Source organism: Cupressus sempervirens, chromosome 5 (assembly GCF_028749045.1).
Source record: "Cupressus sempervirens isolate cs-2001-9-10 chromosome 5, ASM2874904v1, whole genome shotgun sequence".
Classification (NCBI taxonomy): Eukaryota; Viridiplantae; Streptophyta; class Pinopsida; order Cupressales; family Cupressaceae; genus Cupressus; species Cupressus sempervirens.
In genome coordinates, this window is record NC_143122.1 from 664,057,208 (window position 1) to 664,077,258 (window position 20,051).

At 34.6% G+C, this 20,051-nt stretch overlaps 1 protein-coding gene across 1 annotated transcript; it reads left to right on the forward strand.

Moving 5' to 3' along the window:
- Positions 1-3,619: 3,619 nt before the first annotated feature.
- LOC149557663 (uncharacterized) lies at positions 3,620-18,852 on the forward strand. Its single transcript, XM_089832251.1, has 8 exons — positions 3,620-4,292; positions 8,554-8,763; positions 13,267-13,520; positions 13,977-14,247; positions 14,334-14,417; positions 15,317-17,328; positions 17,444-17,744; positions 18,314-18,852. The coding sequence occupies exons 1-8, from the start codon at positions 4,053-4,055 to the stop codon at positions 18,461-18,463; spliced, it is 3,522 nt and encodes a 1,173-aa protein (XP_089688377.1). The 5' UTR covers positions 3,620-4,052; the 3' UTR covers positions 18,464-18,852.
- Positions 18,853-20,051: the final 1,199 nt, after the last annotated feature.

Below are 20,051 nucleotides of genomic sequence, written 5' to 3' on the forward strand. Positions count from 1 at the left end.
CCAGGATGGGAGGAGGCTATGATATTTGGACCGTCATGGGGATGTGCCTCACCAAGAATATCATAACATAAATCCTGAACCAATCCATTTGAACCAATTGGCTGGCCTTGTACTTCCTCAAGAATCTGGACTAGATTCCCAACTTCTTCTAGCTGTGGTTCCAAAAGAGAACCCTCACCCGGGGGTATCTCAATAGGTATACCTTCCTCCTGCATCAAGTTCTCCGACACATTAAACCTGTTGAAGGTATCATCACTTTGTCTATTCGTCCACGTTCTCTTCTGCCCCTTTCCTTTGTTTCGTGGCTTCACCGAGATAAAACCCACCTTATCTGCAGAGGGACCAACTGTCATAGGGGCTTTACCCTTGTCATCCTTAGGGTTCGGCAAAGTGGTAGTTGATGATTGAGAAAATTTATTTCGGGGGCATTTGCGTTGTAAGTGCCCATACTCATGACAAATCCTGCATCTGAAGGGTAGAGTTTCATAGTCCAACTACTAAGTCCATGAAGAAGGACCCAAGAAAATTTCCATAGAATTAGGCAGTGGATTAACAAGATCAACCTCCACACAGATTCGTGCATATGAAATTACCTTTCGATCTTGGGTTTGGGTGGCCGACCCAACTGGTTTCCCAAGCAGAAGAGCAATTGAATGAAGAATATCCTCTCTCCAAAATTCCAGTGGCAGACGTGGCAGCCGGATCCACACAGGGACCCGAGACGGGATATCTTCAGCAGAATTAAATCCAGTGTGTGAGGGTTTGATGAACAGACCAACTTGGTTAAAAAAGTATGGGCCTCCTTCGAATACTTTGTTCCTGTCCAACATGCATGAGAAAATAACCATAAAATAGTTGTTAGCCACTAGAAGAATTTCCATATCCCCTTCTGGATTCCAAATCCGGTGCGCCCATGATTCCAACACATGGAGAGGGAGTCAGGACCCAAAAACTTGCATGTGAGCGCACGCTTGCTCCAATACTCCACATCTTCTGAAATTTTCTCTGGTTGAATAATCAAGACTGGTCGATCGTCAGATCTCTCCAAACACCCATTCGTCTTCTTAATTCGGATAAAACCTTTTGATGATGCCACATTCTCTCCAGAAGGTATATTGTCCATCTAACCTTTAGCCCCTCCACGCATCTGACAAGTTGTATCAGGCATTTCCAAATCATCAGAAAAACTCTGAGCCCTAGGGGCTTCCGATTGCCCCATGCTCAGACTCAAAGGCAAAAACTCCAAGCAAAAGCTGAAATCAGACCCAGCCGTTCACTACTGAGCCTCCCCCACCACCGTAGAAGAAAATACACTCTGAACACCAACTCCCGGCCGACCACACTTCCACACAATCCTCCAACGTTAAGACCACAGCTTCCTCACTCCTTCTACTTAAACCCTCGATCCAACAAGCAGACAAAACACAGAGAGAGCGACCTTGACCTAGTACCGAGTGCCTGAGATCAGTGGGCCAAAGGCACGCAGGCCCTAGCTCCGTAGGGTGCGAATTCGCATCGCAGAGCCATCTAGTGAATCTCCATCATCTCAACCCGTGCATGCGAGTATTCATTTATTATTTAAATTAATAATAATAATTAAAGTTTATTATTTAAATGCAACTCTAATTTAATTATTATTAAATAGATAATTATAATAAAGAAATATTAAATCTTTAATATTTTTATTCTCTTTTTGTCTAACTTCGTAAATTAAACTTTTAAATTAAACTTTTAAACTAAAGATATTTAATTAATTAAATATCATCATATTCTAATTTCTCCTTAGCTAATTTTTAAAATTTAGACTTCTAAATTAAAGTACATATTTAATTAATTAAATAATCTCATACTTTAATATTTTCTTTTTAATCAAATAATATTTACTTATATGATTAACCCCAACATAATTAAATTATTTAATAAATAAATCACGTAGTGAAATCCACATAAAAGCAACATTACCAAAACAAATTGAAACTCAAAATCAAACCACATACAAAGATAAACTCATAAGTTTTAAAAAGGGTGGAAAATTAGTTACGAGTCCTCCTTATAAGACAAGTATTTAGGCTATGGTTGGGATTGGACCTGAATATTATCTCCCTATTCTTACCATTGAGTTATTGTGATAGGGCACACTCATCCTAACAATTTAGGGAAGTCGATGCTCGATACCTACATTCTGTATAAAAGATGAGCATGTACATGTATATAAATATATCTAAACTAAACAAGCAATGGCAGGGAGTGATATATTATGTAGATCCCAACTAGTAGGTGATTACGACTCCCTCTCTTAACCATATCAAACACGACAAATAGAAAGATAAAACAAACACACACACCATACACATGCAAGTATGAGGTAAGTACCATAATAATTATAAGTTAAACATTGAATGCTTAGATAAAATAATGCATCATTACAAATATGAAGTAATCATTATTAAAGCATCATCTAACATTGGTATGAAAAAAATCACATTTATTAACTACGAATCATTAAAGCATCATTACTACACTAGTAACCATAACCATTAAACAACACATGAAATATAGTCAAGTTGATATATATCTAGTCCAAATTATGAAATAATATCCTTGAAACTAACACATCCATGAAATAGGCATAAAATAGTTTGGTAAATATAATGGAAAAACAAACTATAGGTGGGCACTACATCTAATGTGATTCATGTTTCTTTAATAATTTTTGAATGTAAGTACGCTGATTTAGATTTTAATATTTTAATATTGCATTTTCTTATTATTTATATTATATAATTGTTTAAGAAATATTATTATTATGAAAATAAAAATATTACTATTTTCATATTACAATTTATTTATAATATATCAATAATTACATTTATTAATAATTTTTTTAACATATTATAATAAACTTATTAAATTAAAATTAGATTATATAAAAACTAAAGCAAGTACTAAGTCACTATGTGGCACTTATTTGTTATGAAGAAGATTTTAATAGCTCAACCATGTTTTACTTTTGCCATACTGAGTTAATGGTAAAACAATGATAGGATTGTTTTGCTAACTTTTTTAGTCTACATTTTTTTCTACATATATAATTTCTTTTACATTGAATTTGTTAACAATACATTTAATTTAATAATATTTTTTTTCTATCCTTAAGCATTTTAAAAGATTATCATTATTTATAATGAAAATTCTTAATACAATTTTTTTTTAATAATATAAAAATATTTACCTTTTACACATTGAATTAATAGTAAAGCAATATAGACAGATATTAACTCCATTTTGAAAACTTTTTAAAATGCGAATTTTCCTACATACAAAAGATATGCCCTTCATTTTAAAATAGATATTTCTAGACCTTCCAAAAAAGTCTAGATTTATTTTGTTGACAGATAAACTAATCTGACTATTAGAGAAATTAATGCATAGGTGCCATAAGCACTGACACTAGAAATTAGCTTCGACAAATAATGCCCCGGTATCCTTGCCTCCCAAAGATACTAATATTATAAATGGAAAAAGTATCATTTGAATGAATGGTTAACATCACACCATACAAAGCTGCTTTTCGCTCGCCGAAATTTGCATAAACAAAGCATAAAAATTGGAAAGTGTCGATTGTAATTCTCCACAAGCATTCAAAAGGATTCCCGGCGCTTGAAAAACCAGATATTATATAAAAATACTTCGAGCTCTAAGTTTCACGGTCATTCACAAACATTTTGACCAGCGGGAAAATCAAAATGAAAGCGGAAATGGAGATCAGAAGCCTCCCACGGGAGCGTTAGATTACTTTCTATTCTGTTATAAAAGACCGACTGTTACGCCAAAGTACGCTCGCAGCATGCAATTTTCAGTTACACTGTTGGCAGCGGATTTTGTGTCTGAGGAGATATTTATTTGATTTTTGCTTACTCAGCTTCATCAGTTGTTCAGAATTCGAAAGGTTCATCGAGAATTGACAGAAATCGGACCTTATGACCCGTTTTGAAATCGTTGTAAGGGTTTGTTGACACAGATTTCCCGAGCCAGAGATTTGAGGTTTGAATATGTTGAGCCCGCAGCTGAAGAGGTGGCTGAAACCTTTTGTTTCTCCGTCAACAGACGGAAAGGAGAGTAAGAAGGGGGATTCTCTGGTTGATGCTCGCTCTCCTCCTAATGGAAGAGGGAGCCCAGTGAATGAGAATGAAATGTGGAGGCGCCTGAAAAAAGTGGGGTTGGATGAAGAAACCTTGCAGAAGAAGGACAAGGCCGCCTTGATTGCCCACATCACCAACTTGGAAACTGAGGTTAGTAAGTAGTGTTTTAGCTCTCAGCTGTAGATTTTATGGATCTATGTTCAATTCTGCCATTAATTGTATTTTTTTTTTTTCTTGATAAACCTTTGGTGAGATGATTGTAGAGCTTGACTATTCTTGGGCTGTGCTTGAGTGTAAGCCCATTATTGTTACACTACAGCCTCACTGCAGTTATCCCCTATGCACTTGGATCAGTCTCGAATGTATCCCATAGCTGGTACACCAGAATACTACCAATGCCGCCCTTTAGATTTCTGTGCTACATTACTGTGTTGAAAGGATTACAACGTGGATTATGCTTCTAGTCAGCTAGCACGATAGAGTTCCTTCGGGTCATATTCAACCCATAATTTTTACATCAAAAACCTATCTACCCTTTGAGTAATGGGTCACGCTATATCGTTAGGGATTTGACCATTGATCATGCTTTTGTTAGTACTGGTAAGCGAAGGGGCTTCCTTGGGTCGTATTTGAATTTTATAATTGTTACAAAACAATCTATTTCTTGTAGCAAGGGGAATTCTAATGTTAGTTTCAATCTTGTTAGTGATTGCCATCATAATTGTTCGGACCAGTGTGATTTTTTAAGCGTGAACTGCACTTCAGGCTTCCTTGAATATAGACTAAATTGTTACGCAGCAACCTTATTGCAGCGAGGGAGATTCTAATCTCAGTTTCAATTTGATTTCCTATTTAATTATGCCAAGATTGGACAGCACTTCAGTCGTATTTAAATTGCCCAATATTGTTACGGAGCAACCTCTAGGCACTGAACCACCGTTACCATTCTATTTGCCATATTTTTGCAGTAGTTGGTAAAGTATCCTTTTCAAATACTGGACAGCTTCACAACCTTAACTGTAACATTATTCTTTTGACTTCTCAAATACTGGGCAGCCCCAAGTATGTCAAATGTAAGCACGCTCCACATGCATATTTCTTGGTAAACGTCAACTTAATCATCAAAAGGATATTAACCTGGGTTGCACTCTTAATGAGAGTACCCGTTACTATTAACACTGCAAGCCCTTGGATTAGTTTTTTTTCTTTAGTGTTTTGGGGGGTGGGGTGGGGGTCGTTGAGTAGGTGCTAGTAATGGATTTCCCAACTATAAAATAAAAATTAGCTGCTGCACACATGAACATAAGTGCAAGAAATGGAAAATTCTAAACATAGCATTTTGAGTGCTACAAATAAGTTACAAATCAAAAAACAGCATCAGAACATGTTCCACCAAACATTTTTTTATGAGCTTTCAAATTACTAAATCTTCTGAATATGCATGACCAAATAGTTATGTCTCTGCTGGCTTGCATAACCAAGTTGCATATTACAAAATTGGGTGAAAACTAATATGCTGCTACCGTATACATAAAAATCTATGTTCCCCGGGGACGTGTCCCACCCAAAAAGCCAGTGTTTCAGGGACGGGGACGTCCCCGTCCCAGAGACTTCATTGGGGACTTGCATCCGTCCCCAATTTTTTAACACAAAAAATTTAAAAAAAAAAACAAAAATGTCACTTTTGCGATCCCCATTTGCCGTCCCTCCCCGTCCCCCAAAATCAGCAAAAAAATTTGCTATCCTGGAAAACCGTCCCGCTGTCCCCTGCCGTCCCCGTCCCAGAAACTTGGGGGAACATAGATAAAAATCCAAGCTGCATGGTACCGTATCTGAGTTAAAAGACAGGTACTATTGCTTATATACAAAGTTAAGTGAATTGAAATCTTCAAGGCAATATCTGTAGGATAATATCTCTGCTAGTGCTTCATGAAAGGTAAATTAGTTTTCACAAAGTCAAAGGTCACAATCAGTATGTAATGGCATGGTCATATAGTAAGCGACCTAGTAATGGCCCCATCATAGGTGGCCGAATTGGTGGTGCCGTAGGGGAATGTTTCCCCAAGGCTCAAAAACATCCTGCACTGGGGATGGATGTGTTTTTTTGGAAGGGACACATCACTGTGGAACACTGAATTCACTTCTCAAATGCAGCGACTCCATCTACCTCCTATTTAAGCACAATCTTTCATATGGGCTTTTTTCACAATATGTATAAATGCTAATTTTTTTGCCAAATTTAGGTTCCGATAACAAGGATCCTTCATAGGAATCACAGATTTCAGCTCTTATTTTTCAAATTTACTTAACTGTCTCTCAAATTAGTGGAATCCCAAAGTATTTCTTATTTCTGGTCTTTATTGCCTCTGATCAGATGAGGAAGCTACAGGAAATATTTACTGGATTTAAAACTTTCAGCAACAGGACATTGATAGCATCTGTCAGAATCGTACATGAGGGATAACATAATGTTATGCCTAAAACGCTTCATATTTTCTAAAAAATGCTACATCTTGTGAACTCCGGCCTCCTCAATTTATAAGTTCGGATAATGGATGTCAAATATGATTGAAGATGCCTGTGATGCTAGTTTGAATTAACAAGATAGAAGCAGCATTTATAGGCCTAAACAAAGCATTGGTTACATTGATCAGGACTAAGTAGTAACTAAACATTTTCTGCTTGCAAAGGCTTTGTTAAGCCTAAACTACATTACTTTTTTAACAATTTATCTATAGGCTCACTGCTTAACCATTAACACCTTAAATTTGGTAGGCCAAAGACATATGCTCTATGCTGTCAGCAATGAATTGTTTAATAATGTCACTAATAGGGTTGGACTACGATTGCCATACTTTTATAGGACAAAAACACTCAATAGAAACAATAAGATGATGATGTCATAATTAGTTCATGTCTCTTTATAATGGTCTTGAAAATTCTTTTCAGCAGTCATTAGTTAAAAACTGCTAACAGGCAAGTGATATTTTTAAATTTTAATCTTGCTTCTGAGAGTTAAGTCACACATTAAGGAGATATAATTTGAGCCTCCTTTTATCGATTTTGACATTTCCACATACTATTAGCTTTACTCAAGTTTTCCACATGCCATTAGCTTTTCTCAAGTTAAATTAGGCTCCTTCTATTAGGCGACAAGTACTGGTCCTACTATCTGCCAGTAGCATCTTTCAGGCATGTCATTTCCTATTTTGAATTCTGGATGACGTTTTTCTTACTATACTGTTCTTATTGAGTGATCTGTTTAACACTTTGGATCACAAGGTGTTCTGCTTTTTGTTGATTTCAAACAGATGTCAACATTTGTTTTCTATTTATAGACATTATTTTCTTACTTCTTTGCCCAAGTGGTTAGAACTAGCTGTTCTCTGACTTGATGCATTGAGAATGGACTATCAAGCTTGAATATTATTTGGCATAGATGTCATGCTTGGTGTATATATCTTCTGTCAAAAGTACCCGTGGCATTTGCTTTTAGCCTTGTCTTAGTGGATCTGCATTATTGTGGCTGTTTTGAAGCAGGTTGCCTGTCTGATGCAATTTGGTTTGTGCCGACAATCTTACCACTAGATTATTTTCCATTTATGTATTGCACGACTAAAGGATTTTGGTACATGCCAATCAATCTTACCACTAGACTGTTTGCCATTGCTGCTGGACTATTTTTTTTTACACTCTTATTATGTATTACAATTTTACCTGTAAATGATTTTATGAATACTACAGATCATATGTAGCCTCAACCATTTAAAGTGTCAAACTGTAAGGAAAATTAAGGGGCATGCCTACCAAATTTCAAACTTGGGTTTGGTTATATCTGCCTTTAGTTTGAATTCATAGCTAAATCGCATCGCATGGGAGTACATCTCATATTATTAACAAAAGAGTTCATGTTTTGTTTTTGGTGCTTGCTTACTTTTGTTCATTTATATCCTTCACATTATCATGAATGGTTCGTAGTTCGGACTTTTGTATTTGTACTGTTACAGTTTGTGTTAAAGTAACATATAGAATAGATTTTGGCAGTTCAAAGATTTGTATTTGTACCTTTGCAGTTTATATATATATATATATAGGTATCAGGAAGTTAAATAAACAAAAGTGTACAACAGATTTTTGCTTGTGGCGACAGCTAAATAAAGTTGAAATATGCTTCCAGTTTTTGGTTGGAACATTTAAATTTTTCTAGATTACTCTGTAACAGAAGACTAGTGCAGCAAAATTTATTTTTCTTTAGTTAACATTACTAGTTTACAACTTTATATTATGTCTGTTGTACACAATGGCATTTGCCTCTGCCATTGTATTTCTGTCATTAAGAGTGATGCCATAGATGAATTCTTTCTAAATTGTCTATTTAATAATTCCTTTGTGCTTGGCATTGGTTTTGCAGGTATATGATTACCAATATAACATGGGGCTCATATTATTAGAGCGCAAGGAATTGATATCTAAATATGAGCAGTTGAAGCTAACTGCAGGAGAAGCTGAAGGAAATTGTAAGCGTGACCGAGCTTCTCACTCAGCTGCTATGGCTGAGGCTGAGAAGCGAGAAGAAAGTCTGAGAAAGGCTTTAGGCATTGAGAAACAATGTGTAGCCGATGTAAGATTACACTTCATAATTTCTTGGCACTACTAGTTGATCTATTTTATAAAGCTAAAATAACTTCTTATCACAGTTTTAGTATTAGCAAGTTTCAGATTATATTTAAATTCGTGCCTTATATAGATTTTTCTTTCCCAATTAGAAACTATCAAAGATAATTCTATATCAGTTTCTTAAGAAGTGTGCTTGATGTTGTATAATAATCTGTGCAACTTCATTTTACCAAGCTTTGATGGCTCTGAGTTATTGTCTGGTCAGGCTTAAATGACTACTAATTATTCCTTTATGATGTTTTTCGCTCACATTTTAGCACACACAACCTTAGTCAATGGTTATTACATCAGATCCTTTTGTTATTAACTTACCATGTATCCAGGTCAACATTTTAGCATATTGCTACCTCAAAGAAGTTCAGTTTCTCCTTCTGTCTTTGCGTACAGATATTGGATTTGATAAAAGCAATGATGATGTTGAAAGCAGAGTCCTCAGAGAAACATACTGGTTTTTGTCCATCGAATCAAACATTTTTGTCACTTGACTTATTATATTGGATCCTTTTGTTATTGATCTACCATGTATTCAGGTCATTCAACATTTAAGCCCATGCTTCACGTTGCAACCATAAAGTACATCAACTTTCTCCCTTTAGCTTTGCTTATAGATATCTAAATTTGCTGTAAGTGATGATGATGTGGAAAGCAGAGTCTTTAGAAAAGTGTACTGATTATTCTGCATGAAATTAATCATTTTTGTCATTCGAGTTATTTGATTGTAACAGGGACAAAGAAGGGCATTTATTTTTGAACTGCACATATATGATTGTTTTCATATAATATGCTACAACATGATGAAATTATTACAATAATCTTCCTGTTGTTTCAGAACTCTATTTAATCTGTTGTATCATTCTCTATATATAAGTACAGAACCTTTTGCAGGTCAATGAGAGGTCATACACTACGCCAATACATTGAACTACTATTGCATCACACATCTAATGGAAATAGTTGTCTAATTTACATGAAAATACCAACTAGTCACTGATAGTAGTGACTGGGCGCTATTTAAAAACCTTCAACAGATACCTTTGCAGGCAAGAGCAAGAGTACACCATTTTTCATTTGTCTAGCATTAATGTTTTCAACAAGACCTGGAAATCTGATTGAAGGCTGGCAATTCGAATTCTGCTTGCAGACAATGGAAGCTACTTATGGTCCTGTGCACCTTAGTACATGCACTGATGTCTTATATCTTTACCAGTTGCTCTGTCCTAACAACACAAGTAACCTATAGGCCAAATCAATAGTTAGAGTTCTCTTCATAAGCACACTGTGGTCCTCCCCTATACAACCCAACATTGTTACTTTCATGGTCCAGTATATTCTATTATTGTGGTCTTTTATACCTCAGATACAGTAATTTATTGGAGTATTTGAAATAACACTCTTCAACGTTCCAACTAAAGTAAGCTTGTTTTTCTACTATTTCAAGTTTCTTTTGGTAGATTACTCCATCACATTGTATATTCCGTAAAAAGTTAATTTCACACAACCAGCTGCAGTGATGCATTGTTTTAGATTTGCGATATGCCACTTCAAAATTTATTCTTTATTCTTCAAATTTAATGCAAAAACTATTGTTGGTTTGACATCTCTTCAGCTGAAATATTTTTGATGTCTGCCTTTTTATTTAAACTTTGTTTCTTTTTGCTTGTTTCTTATGCAATTATTCGTTCTTTTCAAGGAATGGATACCTTTTTTTTAGAATGTAGTCTTGGGGAGACAAGGTTATATAATAGGATATTTTAAAAGTTTTGTAAGGACTTTTAGAGGATACTTTGTAATTTTAGCACATAGCATGGTACTCAGGTTAATTCTAAATGAAATTGGAATATTACATTTACCATCTCATCTAAGTAGCTATTGTCCTGAGACATTTTTCCGGGTAGTTGAGTCGTGTCAATGTTTGTCATATTAGTCACACTGTTAGGATGTTCTTAGTTTGGGTATTCCATATGCCAGAGGAGCAAAAATTGTTTGGGGAATTAATTGACAAACCAAAAGTATAAAGATTTCTTGAAACAATCAGGAAAAAATAAGAAAAAATTGGATTTAAAAAATATAGTAAAAAATAGTAGAAAAAGAGAAAAACTAGATTTTTTTAAAACTTAAGGGCAGAGATACAAAGAGCAAATAAAATAGAATTTGTCTCATGAATTATAGAAAATAGACTTTGTCGTTTATATTCATATTTTTTGATGCATAGGCAAATATTCAGTTATCTTTTATAGGACAGTCACCTAATAGTTGCCTAAGTGCGAGATAAATATTAAGATCAAAATGAATTGTAGGAAATAATTTTTTTTGTTCATATTCATATTGCCAGTTACATAGGCAAATATTCCGTTAGCGGGGAGGCAATTATGAAATGTCTGTCCAAGTCTGAGATAAAGTATTAGCCAGGTCTATGAAGTAATTGAGATCAAAACTTATCAGACTTTGGAAGAGGGCAGTCACCAACTAGTTTTCTAAGTCTGGGATATAATTTTAGCTAAGTCTATGAATTAACTGAGATCAAAATTTGCCAGAGCAATCTAGCTACCGTTAAGAATTTATTCAAAGGGGATTTTCTGAAAAGTGAAAACCATTCTGTCAGGTGAGCCAAGACATCCATTGTGATTGAGGCAAGGAGTTATGTAGGCGTAATTCAATTTTTGAGAAACCTTATTGAATCATATTCCACAATTGCAATGCTTTAAATTCCATAATGGCAATTGGTAATCCGTAATCCATATGGGGTAGAATTTAACAAAAGACGTGTTTCGTTGAAGTCAAAGATTAGCAAACCACTGGTTTCACCAACTACTATTTTAGGTGGAGACCAATGTTAATGATAAAAGAAAATATATTTATTTCATTTTATGTTAAGTTTATTTAAGCTCCCATTTCGGGAATCGAACACAAGATTTTGCTGTTACAAAGAGAAGCATCAACCACTGCACTGCAGGCCAATGCCTATACACACTCAAATATTAAAATTTGAATATATTAATTGTATATAAAAAATAAATATATTATTATTTATAATTTATTAAATACTAAATTACTAATAGTCAATAATAATCTAAAATTTGAAACTACTTTATAGTATTAAATATAAACTACAGGGATTCATTGCTTCTCCGTTGAAAGGCACCATCTAAAATGGTGCATAATATTATAATTTTCAAAAATAGTATATGATATTTAATCATATATTTGATCATGTCAAAATCCATGAGGTGAGGTGTGCAAAGAGCTCGAATCATACCACTATTTAGAGTAAATTTATTAGCTGCTTTGGCACTATCTCCCATGCCCCCCAACAATTTAAAATGATCGAGGCTCTTTAAAATTCTCTTGATCGCCACCATTGCTCCTCCCACTCCTTTGTTGAAGGATTTCTAGGGGTTGGGAAGAAAACTAAAGGGACAAAATATCAATATGCTCCAATTTAGGATGATTGAGGCCCTTTCATTTCAAATTTGGTCAATGACCAACATTGCTTCTCCCACTCCTGTATTTAATGTTTTCCTGAGGTTGGAAAGAAAACTTAAGGGACAAACTAACAAATTGTATCCAAGCTAATTCCACATTGACTTCATTTCTATCTCAGAATCAACCTTATTTTTGATGGATCGTCAATTTTGAGAGTTTTTTGTAAGGGCTCTGTACTTTTTTGCAATGATTTTTTAAAACATTTTAAGGGATTTTAATATGATTTTAATGTGCTATAAATGCAAAAAGGTCATTGAAAATTGGGTCAGCATTTTTTTGATGAATCAGGATTTTTCGGACATAATGGGCTAGGTCTAGGACTCAGGATTAATTGTAAATAAATCAAGTTTTTTTTGCAGATTATTAGTTTCTATGCTATATATATCTCTGTCTTATAAAAACGGCATAATTTATTTACCCTGTAGTCACTATCTGTAACTTTTTCTATTTTTACTAAAACTGGTTACTGAAAGCAACTGCATTATGAAATAGTGGTTGTAATGTGTTTGAATCAAATATCCAAACTAAGAACATCCTCCAAGTGTCAAGTAGAGCGTTGAGGTAACTCACTAAATTGAAAGATGTATCAAATAAGGACACTCTAACTAGAAATATGCAATATTCCAATTTAATTTGCAATTACATCGGAGAATAAATAACAAAGGAAACATAATTAAGCTAGAATTCTATGTTACATGCTAAATGCATTATGTACCTCTATTAATCCTTCTCAAGTTTACGCATAAAGCATTGCTGGCTGTGTGCTGCTGTTTTTCACCTTAAATCTTCATAAACTTTTTATTACTCACTTAGCAAGCTAGGGGGCTTGTAATGCATATTTGGTTTGTTTTTGTGGTGTTTCTGATTCACATCCATGGCTTCACTAATTAGGAATTTGTGTATTTTGTAGTCTGGATTTTTGATTGTTTGTAACCATATGTTTTGATATGCTCACTGGCTGCAGCTTGAAAAAGCATTACATGAAATGCTAGCAGAGTCTGCTGAAATAAAGTTTGTATCTGAGACTAAGCTGGCAAAAGCACGTGAGTTGGTGGCTTCTACTGAAGAAAAGTCTATTGCAGCTGAATCAAAGTTGTATGCAGGAGAAGCCTTGCAAGCAGAAGCCAAACATAAGTTTGCCGATGCAGAAAGATTTCTACAAGATGTTGAAGCTCGTGAAGATGAACTTCGAAGGCAGCGACAGTCGTTCAAGTCTGAGTATGTGCAACACTGCAGTAATTTTGCTTTTACCTTTTAATTTGGAAGCGCTATGAATCTGTTCTACAATGTGTATTTGGGATCCAACTCATATATATAGTATTTTATATCTTATTAAGGAATCAATGGCTACTTGTGGTGGAGTCTGACATATTCCTCAGCTTTGTATGCTCTGCCAGGTTGCATTAGGCAGTAACCTTTGATTTGTGTTTTTAGTAAACTTTTTAGTTTTAACTTTTATTTGGTGCGTACCAGTGCTTATTTTGTATATTTAAAAGAAAGCTTTTGGTATCATATAAAAGATGTCCTATCACATTGAGCTACCTGCAATCATTCGTGGTTGACTTACAGTCCTCACATCACATCAAAAGTCAAGTCTGTGTATTTTTTCTGTTCTTTTATGTTATAGCTTCTGTTAATAATATGATTGTTGATGTAGACCTCTATTTTGTAAAGGTGTGAAGCTCGTGAGAAGGAGCTGTTTTTTGAGAGGGAAAATCTGCGAGAATGGGAGAAAAATCTTCAAGAAGGTCAAGAAAGGCTCCTAGATGGCCAGAGACTCCTCAACCAAAGGGAGGAGTATGTCATTGAAAGGAATGAAACCACAAAACAGATAGAAAAGGAATTGCAGGATCTAAAAAGGAATATCGAGAAAGAGCAGTCAAGCCTAAAAGAAAAGGAAGCTGATCTGAGAGGGAGATTAACTGATTTAACAGTTCGTGAGGAGGTTTGTTTTCAGTGTTCACTAAGCTCTTTCATTAGGCAATGTTCAAAGGGTAATTAGATGCTTATGAATTTTACTGTTCTTTGCAGGCTCTAGTTAAACAAGAAGTCATTATTAATAAGAAAGAGCAAGAGCTACTTTTGGTGCAAGAAAAGCTTGCAACTAGAGAACGAGTAAGTTGTTTGTTCTACAAAAAAAAATAAAAAATTTGAGTGCATCTTCTGCCAAATTTTGTGGTGGGAAAGTTGAGTATCCAACACTTGATATCTGTCAAATATATAATTAAAGATTCTAAGTTGTATAGTCCATAGTTACTAGAAAATGCATTTTTTTAAGAAGGAATGTAATAAATTGATGTTTCAGATCAAAATTTATGGTCTATCTAAAGTTTATAGTTAATAGAAAATATATTTCCATAGATAAAGGAATTTGATAAATAATTGCTTCAGATCAAATTTCATGGTCCATCATTAGTATGATTGGGAATGAAGAGTAGATGTCAATATATAGAAACTCCAGTAAGTAAAATTTATGTGGTGCATATACCTCCAAGAATGTATATCAAATACAAACTACTGATTAGGCTCTTTTAACTATAAAATAAAAAAAATAATCCATACATTAATTATTGCCTCACACTAGGTTCTAGTCTTCATGTATGTGGATGACAGGTTTCCAAGACTGACATGTGTCTAGGCCATTGGACCTTTTTAAATCACGAGTATATTTTCTGATCTCTACTGCGTTGCTTAGATAATGTTTAATATAGTTGTTTTTGTGCTGTTTAGAAGAGTTTGAATGCCTAGCCAAATTTGATTGTCCTCGTTGAAATAAATCTGATCCCTCTCATGATTTTGGTTTTGGTTGGATATTTTGGTGTCTTAAAAACCTTTGCATGAAAACATTCTAGATTAACAGAGTAGTGTGGAAGAATATAATAGTTTTTCTCAAATAAATTTTCTGTCGATTTTTGCCATTTGATTATCACTCTACTATTTGTTGAATCTTTGTATGTTTCATGTCTCTGGAACATGTAGTGAATTAAAGCTTCCTTTTTTTGGGTCAATTCCAGGAAGAGATTCAAAGGCTAACTGATGAACACCAAATTGCACTTGAAGAAAGAAAGGCTGTGTTTGAAGAAGAAATTAAACAGCAATGCAGGGCAGTTGATGATGAATTAGCAAACAAGAGAAATGCAGCAGATGTTAGGGAGTTTGAAATTCAGTGCAGAGAGGAAAAACTAAGTAAAAGAGAACAACAAGTGGAGAAAAAAGTTGAAAAATTAAAAGAGAAGGATAAAGAACTAGACACAAGATTGAGACATGTGAAGGAAAGAGAGAAATCATGCAAGATAAAGGAAAAAGAAATTGAGACTCAGTTGAAACAGCTAGATTTAGAAAGAGATGAAATGAACATTTCAAAGCAAGTTCTTGAAGAGTCTAAGGCAACATTGGAAGAAGAGAGACAACAGATTCGTAAAGAACAAGAGAGGTTGGAGCTTACAGAAAAAGAGAGGGACGATTTGCGCATTATACAAATCAAATTGAAAGAGGAGATTGATAATTTCAGACAACAGGAGCAAGAACTGTTGAAGAAAGATGATGTGTTGAATGTGGAGAAAGAAAAATTTGAAAGAGAGTGGGAAATTCTTGATGAGAAAACGGAGCAACTCAGGAAGGAGTTGGAGAAAATTGATAATGAGAAGAAGAGAGTGTCCAAATGGCTGAGAGATGAAGAAGAGAGATTGAAACAAGAGAGGAGGATGTTAAGAGAGCAAATAAAAAATGAGGAAGAAGCTCTCCGTCTTGAGAAAGAGAGCTTTGCCAATAACAAGAAGCAAGAAGAAGCAGAGTTGCTTGCTAACTTTGAGAAGGAACGTGCAGATCTGTATCGTGATATTGAATTACAAAAAAGTGAACTGGAAAAGAGCATCGAACAAAGACAGGAGGAGTTAGAGACAAATTACCAGGTAAGAGAGAGAGTGTTTCGGAAAGAAAAACAAAAACAAATGCAGTATATCAATGCTCAAAAGGAATTGTCAGAGAAAGAATCTCAAGAAATGAAACTGGAAAGGCAGAGACTTGACCGAGAAAAGCAGGAAATTGTTACAACCCGGGAGCACATAGATAGAGAGTGGTCTGAGATGAAAAAGGATATTGAAGAAATGGAAATCCGAAGGGAGAAGCTTAAGGAACTTCGAGAATCACTGCACAGAGAGAGAGAAGAATTTGAAGCACAGCTTGACCAACTAAAGAAATTAAAAGATGAACTTAAAATGACAGAAGATAGCCTTAAAATTTCAGAGCAGCCACCTTCACAGGCCAATGTGAATGACTGTGAAGCTATCTCCCCTGGACATTTTGATGGTGGTATTTCTCAAGCAGGACAAAGTATTTCTGGCATGGCATTCAATGCAGATGGATTCCGTCCTGAACTGCATCTGACCAGATCAACTGCAAGTGCTTCAGATACTCTCAGCCCCTTGGCATGGTTGCAGAAATGCACTTCACGGATTTTTAAGAAGTCTCCTCGAGTAGGGACAGAAATGACAGGTCTGAAACAGTGCTTGGCACCACTTGCTAACCTTACTGAGTCTCAACCATCCTGTTCTGGTACCAACAAACATGAAGGGAATGCTGAAGGTAGCCTTAGAGTTTTCAAAAGAACTCGATCAGTGAAGACTGTTGTAGACGAAGTTAAAAGGATTTTTGAAGTCACAAATGAAAAGAATGGATCAGACCACATGAACCAATTTCAACAGAAAACTACTGTGAACTTGGCGGAGGGTAGACATGCTATGCTAAATAGTGAAAAAGAAGCTCGGGATCAGACAGTTTCTACTCAGGATATTGATGAAGAAAGAAATGAATCACTTGACAATGGCAAAAAGGATTTGTATCTTGGGAGGAAGAGACGTCATGAGTATATCTCGGAAGATACAACTGAAAAAAATGCTGAGGCTATTGGAATTCAATCTGAGCCTACCAGTGGAGAGCAAAGAAAAAAACAACGAGAAATTCCAAATTGCAGTCCTGGACTGGAAGGATCTAATGGGAAACGATATAATTTTAGAGATTCCACAGTGTAAGTGTGTTGACAGAGTTTTGTGACTTTTCTGGATTTTCATTTTGTTAATTTTTTGTCTTTCTAACTGTTTTATGCATATTCCTTATAATGTTTATCTAGTTTCTAAATGCAGGGCAAGTAAGATTGCTACACGCTCATCAGGTACCGAGGGCAAAGAAAAGGGCATTTCCCATGAAGAGGGAAATAATTTTACAATTTCTATAGAAAATTGTTTAAAGGAAGTTACTAAGGAGCCTGAGGAAAAAGAGAACATGCTTTCTTATCAAAATCCAGACAATTTGAAGACATCACTTCAAACATTGGAAGAAGATCTTGGAGTGGAACTTCAGGAGGATTATTCATATGAGCTTACAAGAGTACTTTCAGTCAATGAAATTGACAAAGAGATTTCTTCTCCGCTTGAGGTTATATTGGTATGTTTTGTACTGTAAAATGGGAAATTGTGTTATAATGATTCTCTATATCATTGGTTAGTCTAAAAAACTTGTGTGTTGCTTTCTCTGTTGCTCGCTTTGCAAAATTGCTTTATTTATAACCTGCAAGCGTTTGTTGTATATTACTATCATAGACTAGTTAGATAGAAGCTACTGAGCGAATGAGCAGAGAGATTTTCTGAGATGCGGTACTTATGTAAATCTAGAAATAAGCATTTCCTAGCAATTTCTTTGCCCTTTTCGTTTTCTGAACATCTGTTTGAAGCATACACTTTTACATAACGGATAGGCATATATAACATCTTTGAAATCTATAGTAAATATAGCTTCCTTCTTATTACTTATTAAATTATTAAATCTCAAAAGCAAACACAAGACTATTTTCTGATCCAATGCGTTTGAGTTCATTGTTTTTTTTTGCTTCACAAAATAGTGTTCTTCTCATATATCCTTTTGACAGCAAGCTTTCTGTTCAATGTCGTTAGGCTTTTCAAACAAAATTATTAAACTCATTTTTGGTGTGCTCATGAAATTTGTTTTGCTTTCAGCCGGAGACAGGAGAGCTCTGCGCAGAGAGTGATGGAAATAATGATATCGCAGATATTCCTCAAGATTTTGTTCTAACAGAGCAAGAAGATGATGAGGAAGATGAACCAAAATCTCTTAAGGAAAAGGTGTGGGATTTTCTTACCACATAACTGATATGTATTATGGACCTGGTAGCCAAGTTATTTGAATGGTACAGAGTTTCTTCTCAAAGGTGAGTAATTGTCATATATTCCTTTGTCTTCTCTAGTCTTACTGTAGTCAGTACCTTCTTTGTCCCCAAGAAGTTCCTATACTCTCTTGGAAGTTATCGTGTTCAAATCTTATCCTGGTCTGTTTAGGTTAACGTGGAGTATCAGTCTGGTGTGCATTGTTCATTTGTAGTTCAAAGTCAGTGGAATGTGTTATATTAGCAATCATAGTGTGTTTCTGCTACAGCAGTTTTTGCGACCAGCTTGTAACAATGATGGTTTATTCACTAGGTGTTTTACTTGTTATACCATCAGATTCTTATGAATGATAGTTGATGTTGAAAATCAAATATTGATGTGTTTCTATCTGTATTGATGATCCAGTTAATGTTAGCCGTTGGCATTGACATGTGCATATCAAATGTCGAGCTTTGAATTTTGACTCATATAAAAGGCTTATGTTCATTTTGCGCGTCCATGTTGGAATTTAATCCTTTTGTGCATGGTTTATAATCATTTGTGAAAGTGTGACATGTACATATGTAACTCTCTATAGACTTGATGCGTATGGAGTTCTCTTGTTTGCGGTTGATAAGTGTTGATAATTATTAGATTAGCTTAAACCGTAGTAGAATTCCCATGATTGATCACCACTCGCTTCGGAATTTGCTTGCCATTTTCTTATTTTTTTCAAAGAGTGGTCTTAATTTTGACATATGTATCTTCATTGACTCATTTTACACCTACGAGAAAAATAGAGAGTAAAGGTGGAGCTAATTCTCTTGGTTGTGGATTGCAGTAAGGTTGGTAAAAAATTTTTTTGGGGGCCTTTCGATTAATTTATGCTTTGATATACTCATAGGAGAGTTTAGGTAAATAATGCAAGGCTACCTCAAATAGATTATTCTTTGTAATGAAATTAGCTACCATTTGATGGCAGCCTTTTGTTGTTTACATAAACCTTCTTAGGTACTGGATTTTCAAAATTCTTTATAATTTTTTTAAAATGACTTGCTTATGATTCAAAATGTCTATATTATTAGTTTCTGCCAAAGGTAGGATACTATTGCTTTTATTCAATTCAATTGACCAATAAATTCATAAAATTTAAAAGATTAAAAGAAATTTCAAATGTATGTATCTTTTTCTAATTTTTCATTATTTTATAATTCACATTTCTTATTCATTTTATTGGACCATACTATTTTTGGTAGGGAGAAAATTCAATTTTCTTCAACAAAAAAACACATTTTCTAACAACTCTATCATACATTATCAATGCATTAATTACAATTTTATCTTTTTCACATTTGTGACAAGTTGATTAGATTTTTAAGATATAATCATTTTTATCTTTCACTGGACAAAAATGAATGTTTAATCAATATTAATTATGACCATTTATTTTTATTGCCAAGTTTAAATATGGAGTTAAATGTTTTATATTTAATATTTTAAATATATTTATTAGTTTTACATTGATTATTTTTGACAATTGTAAAATGCTACTTCTTTAAGTTTACACAATGTTTTACTAGCTACTATTTTA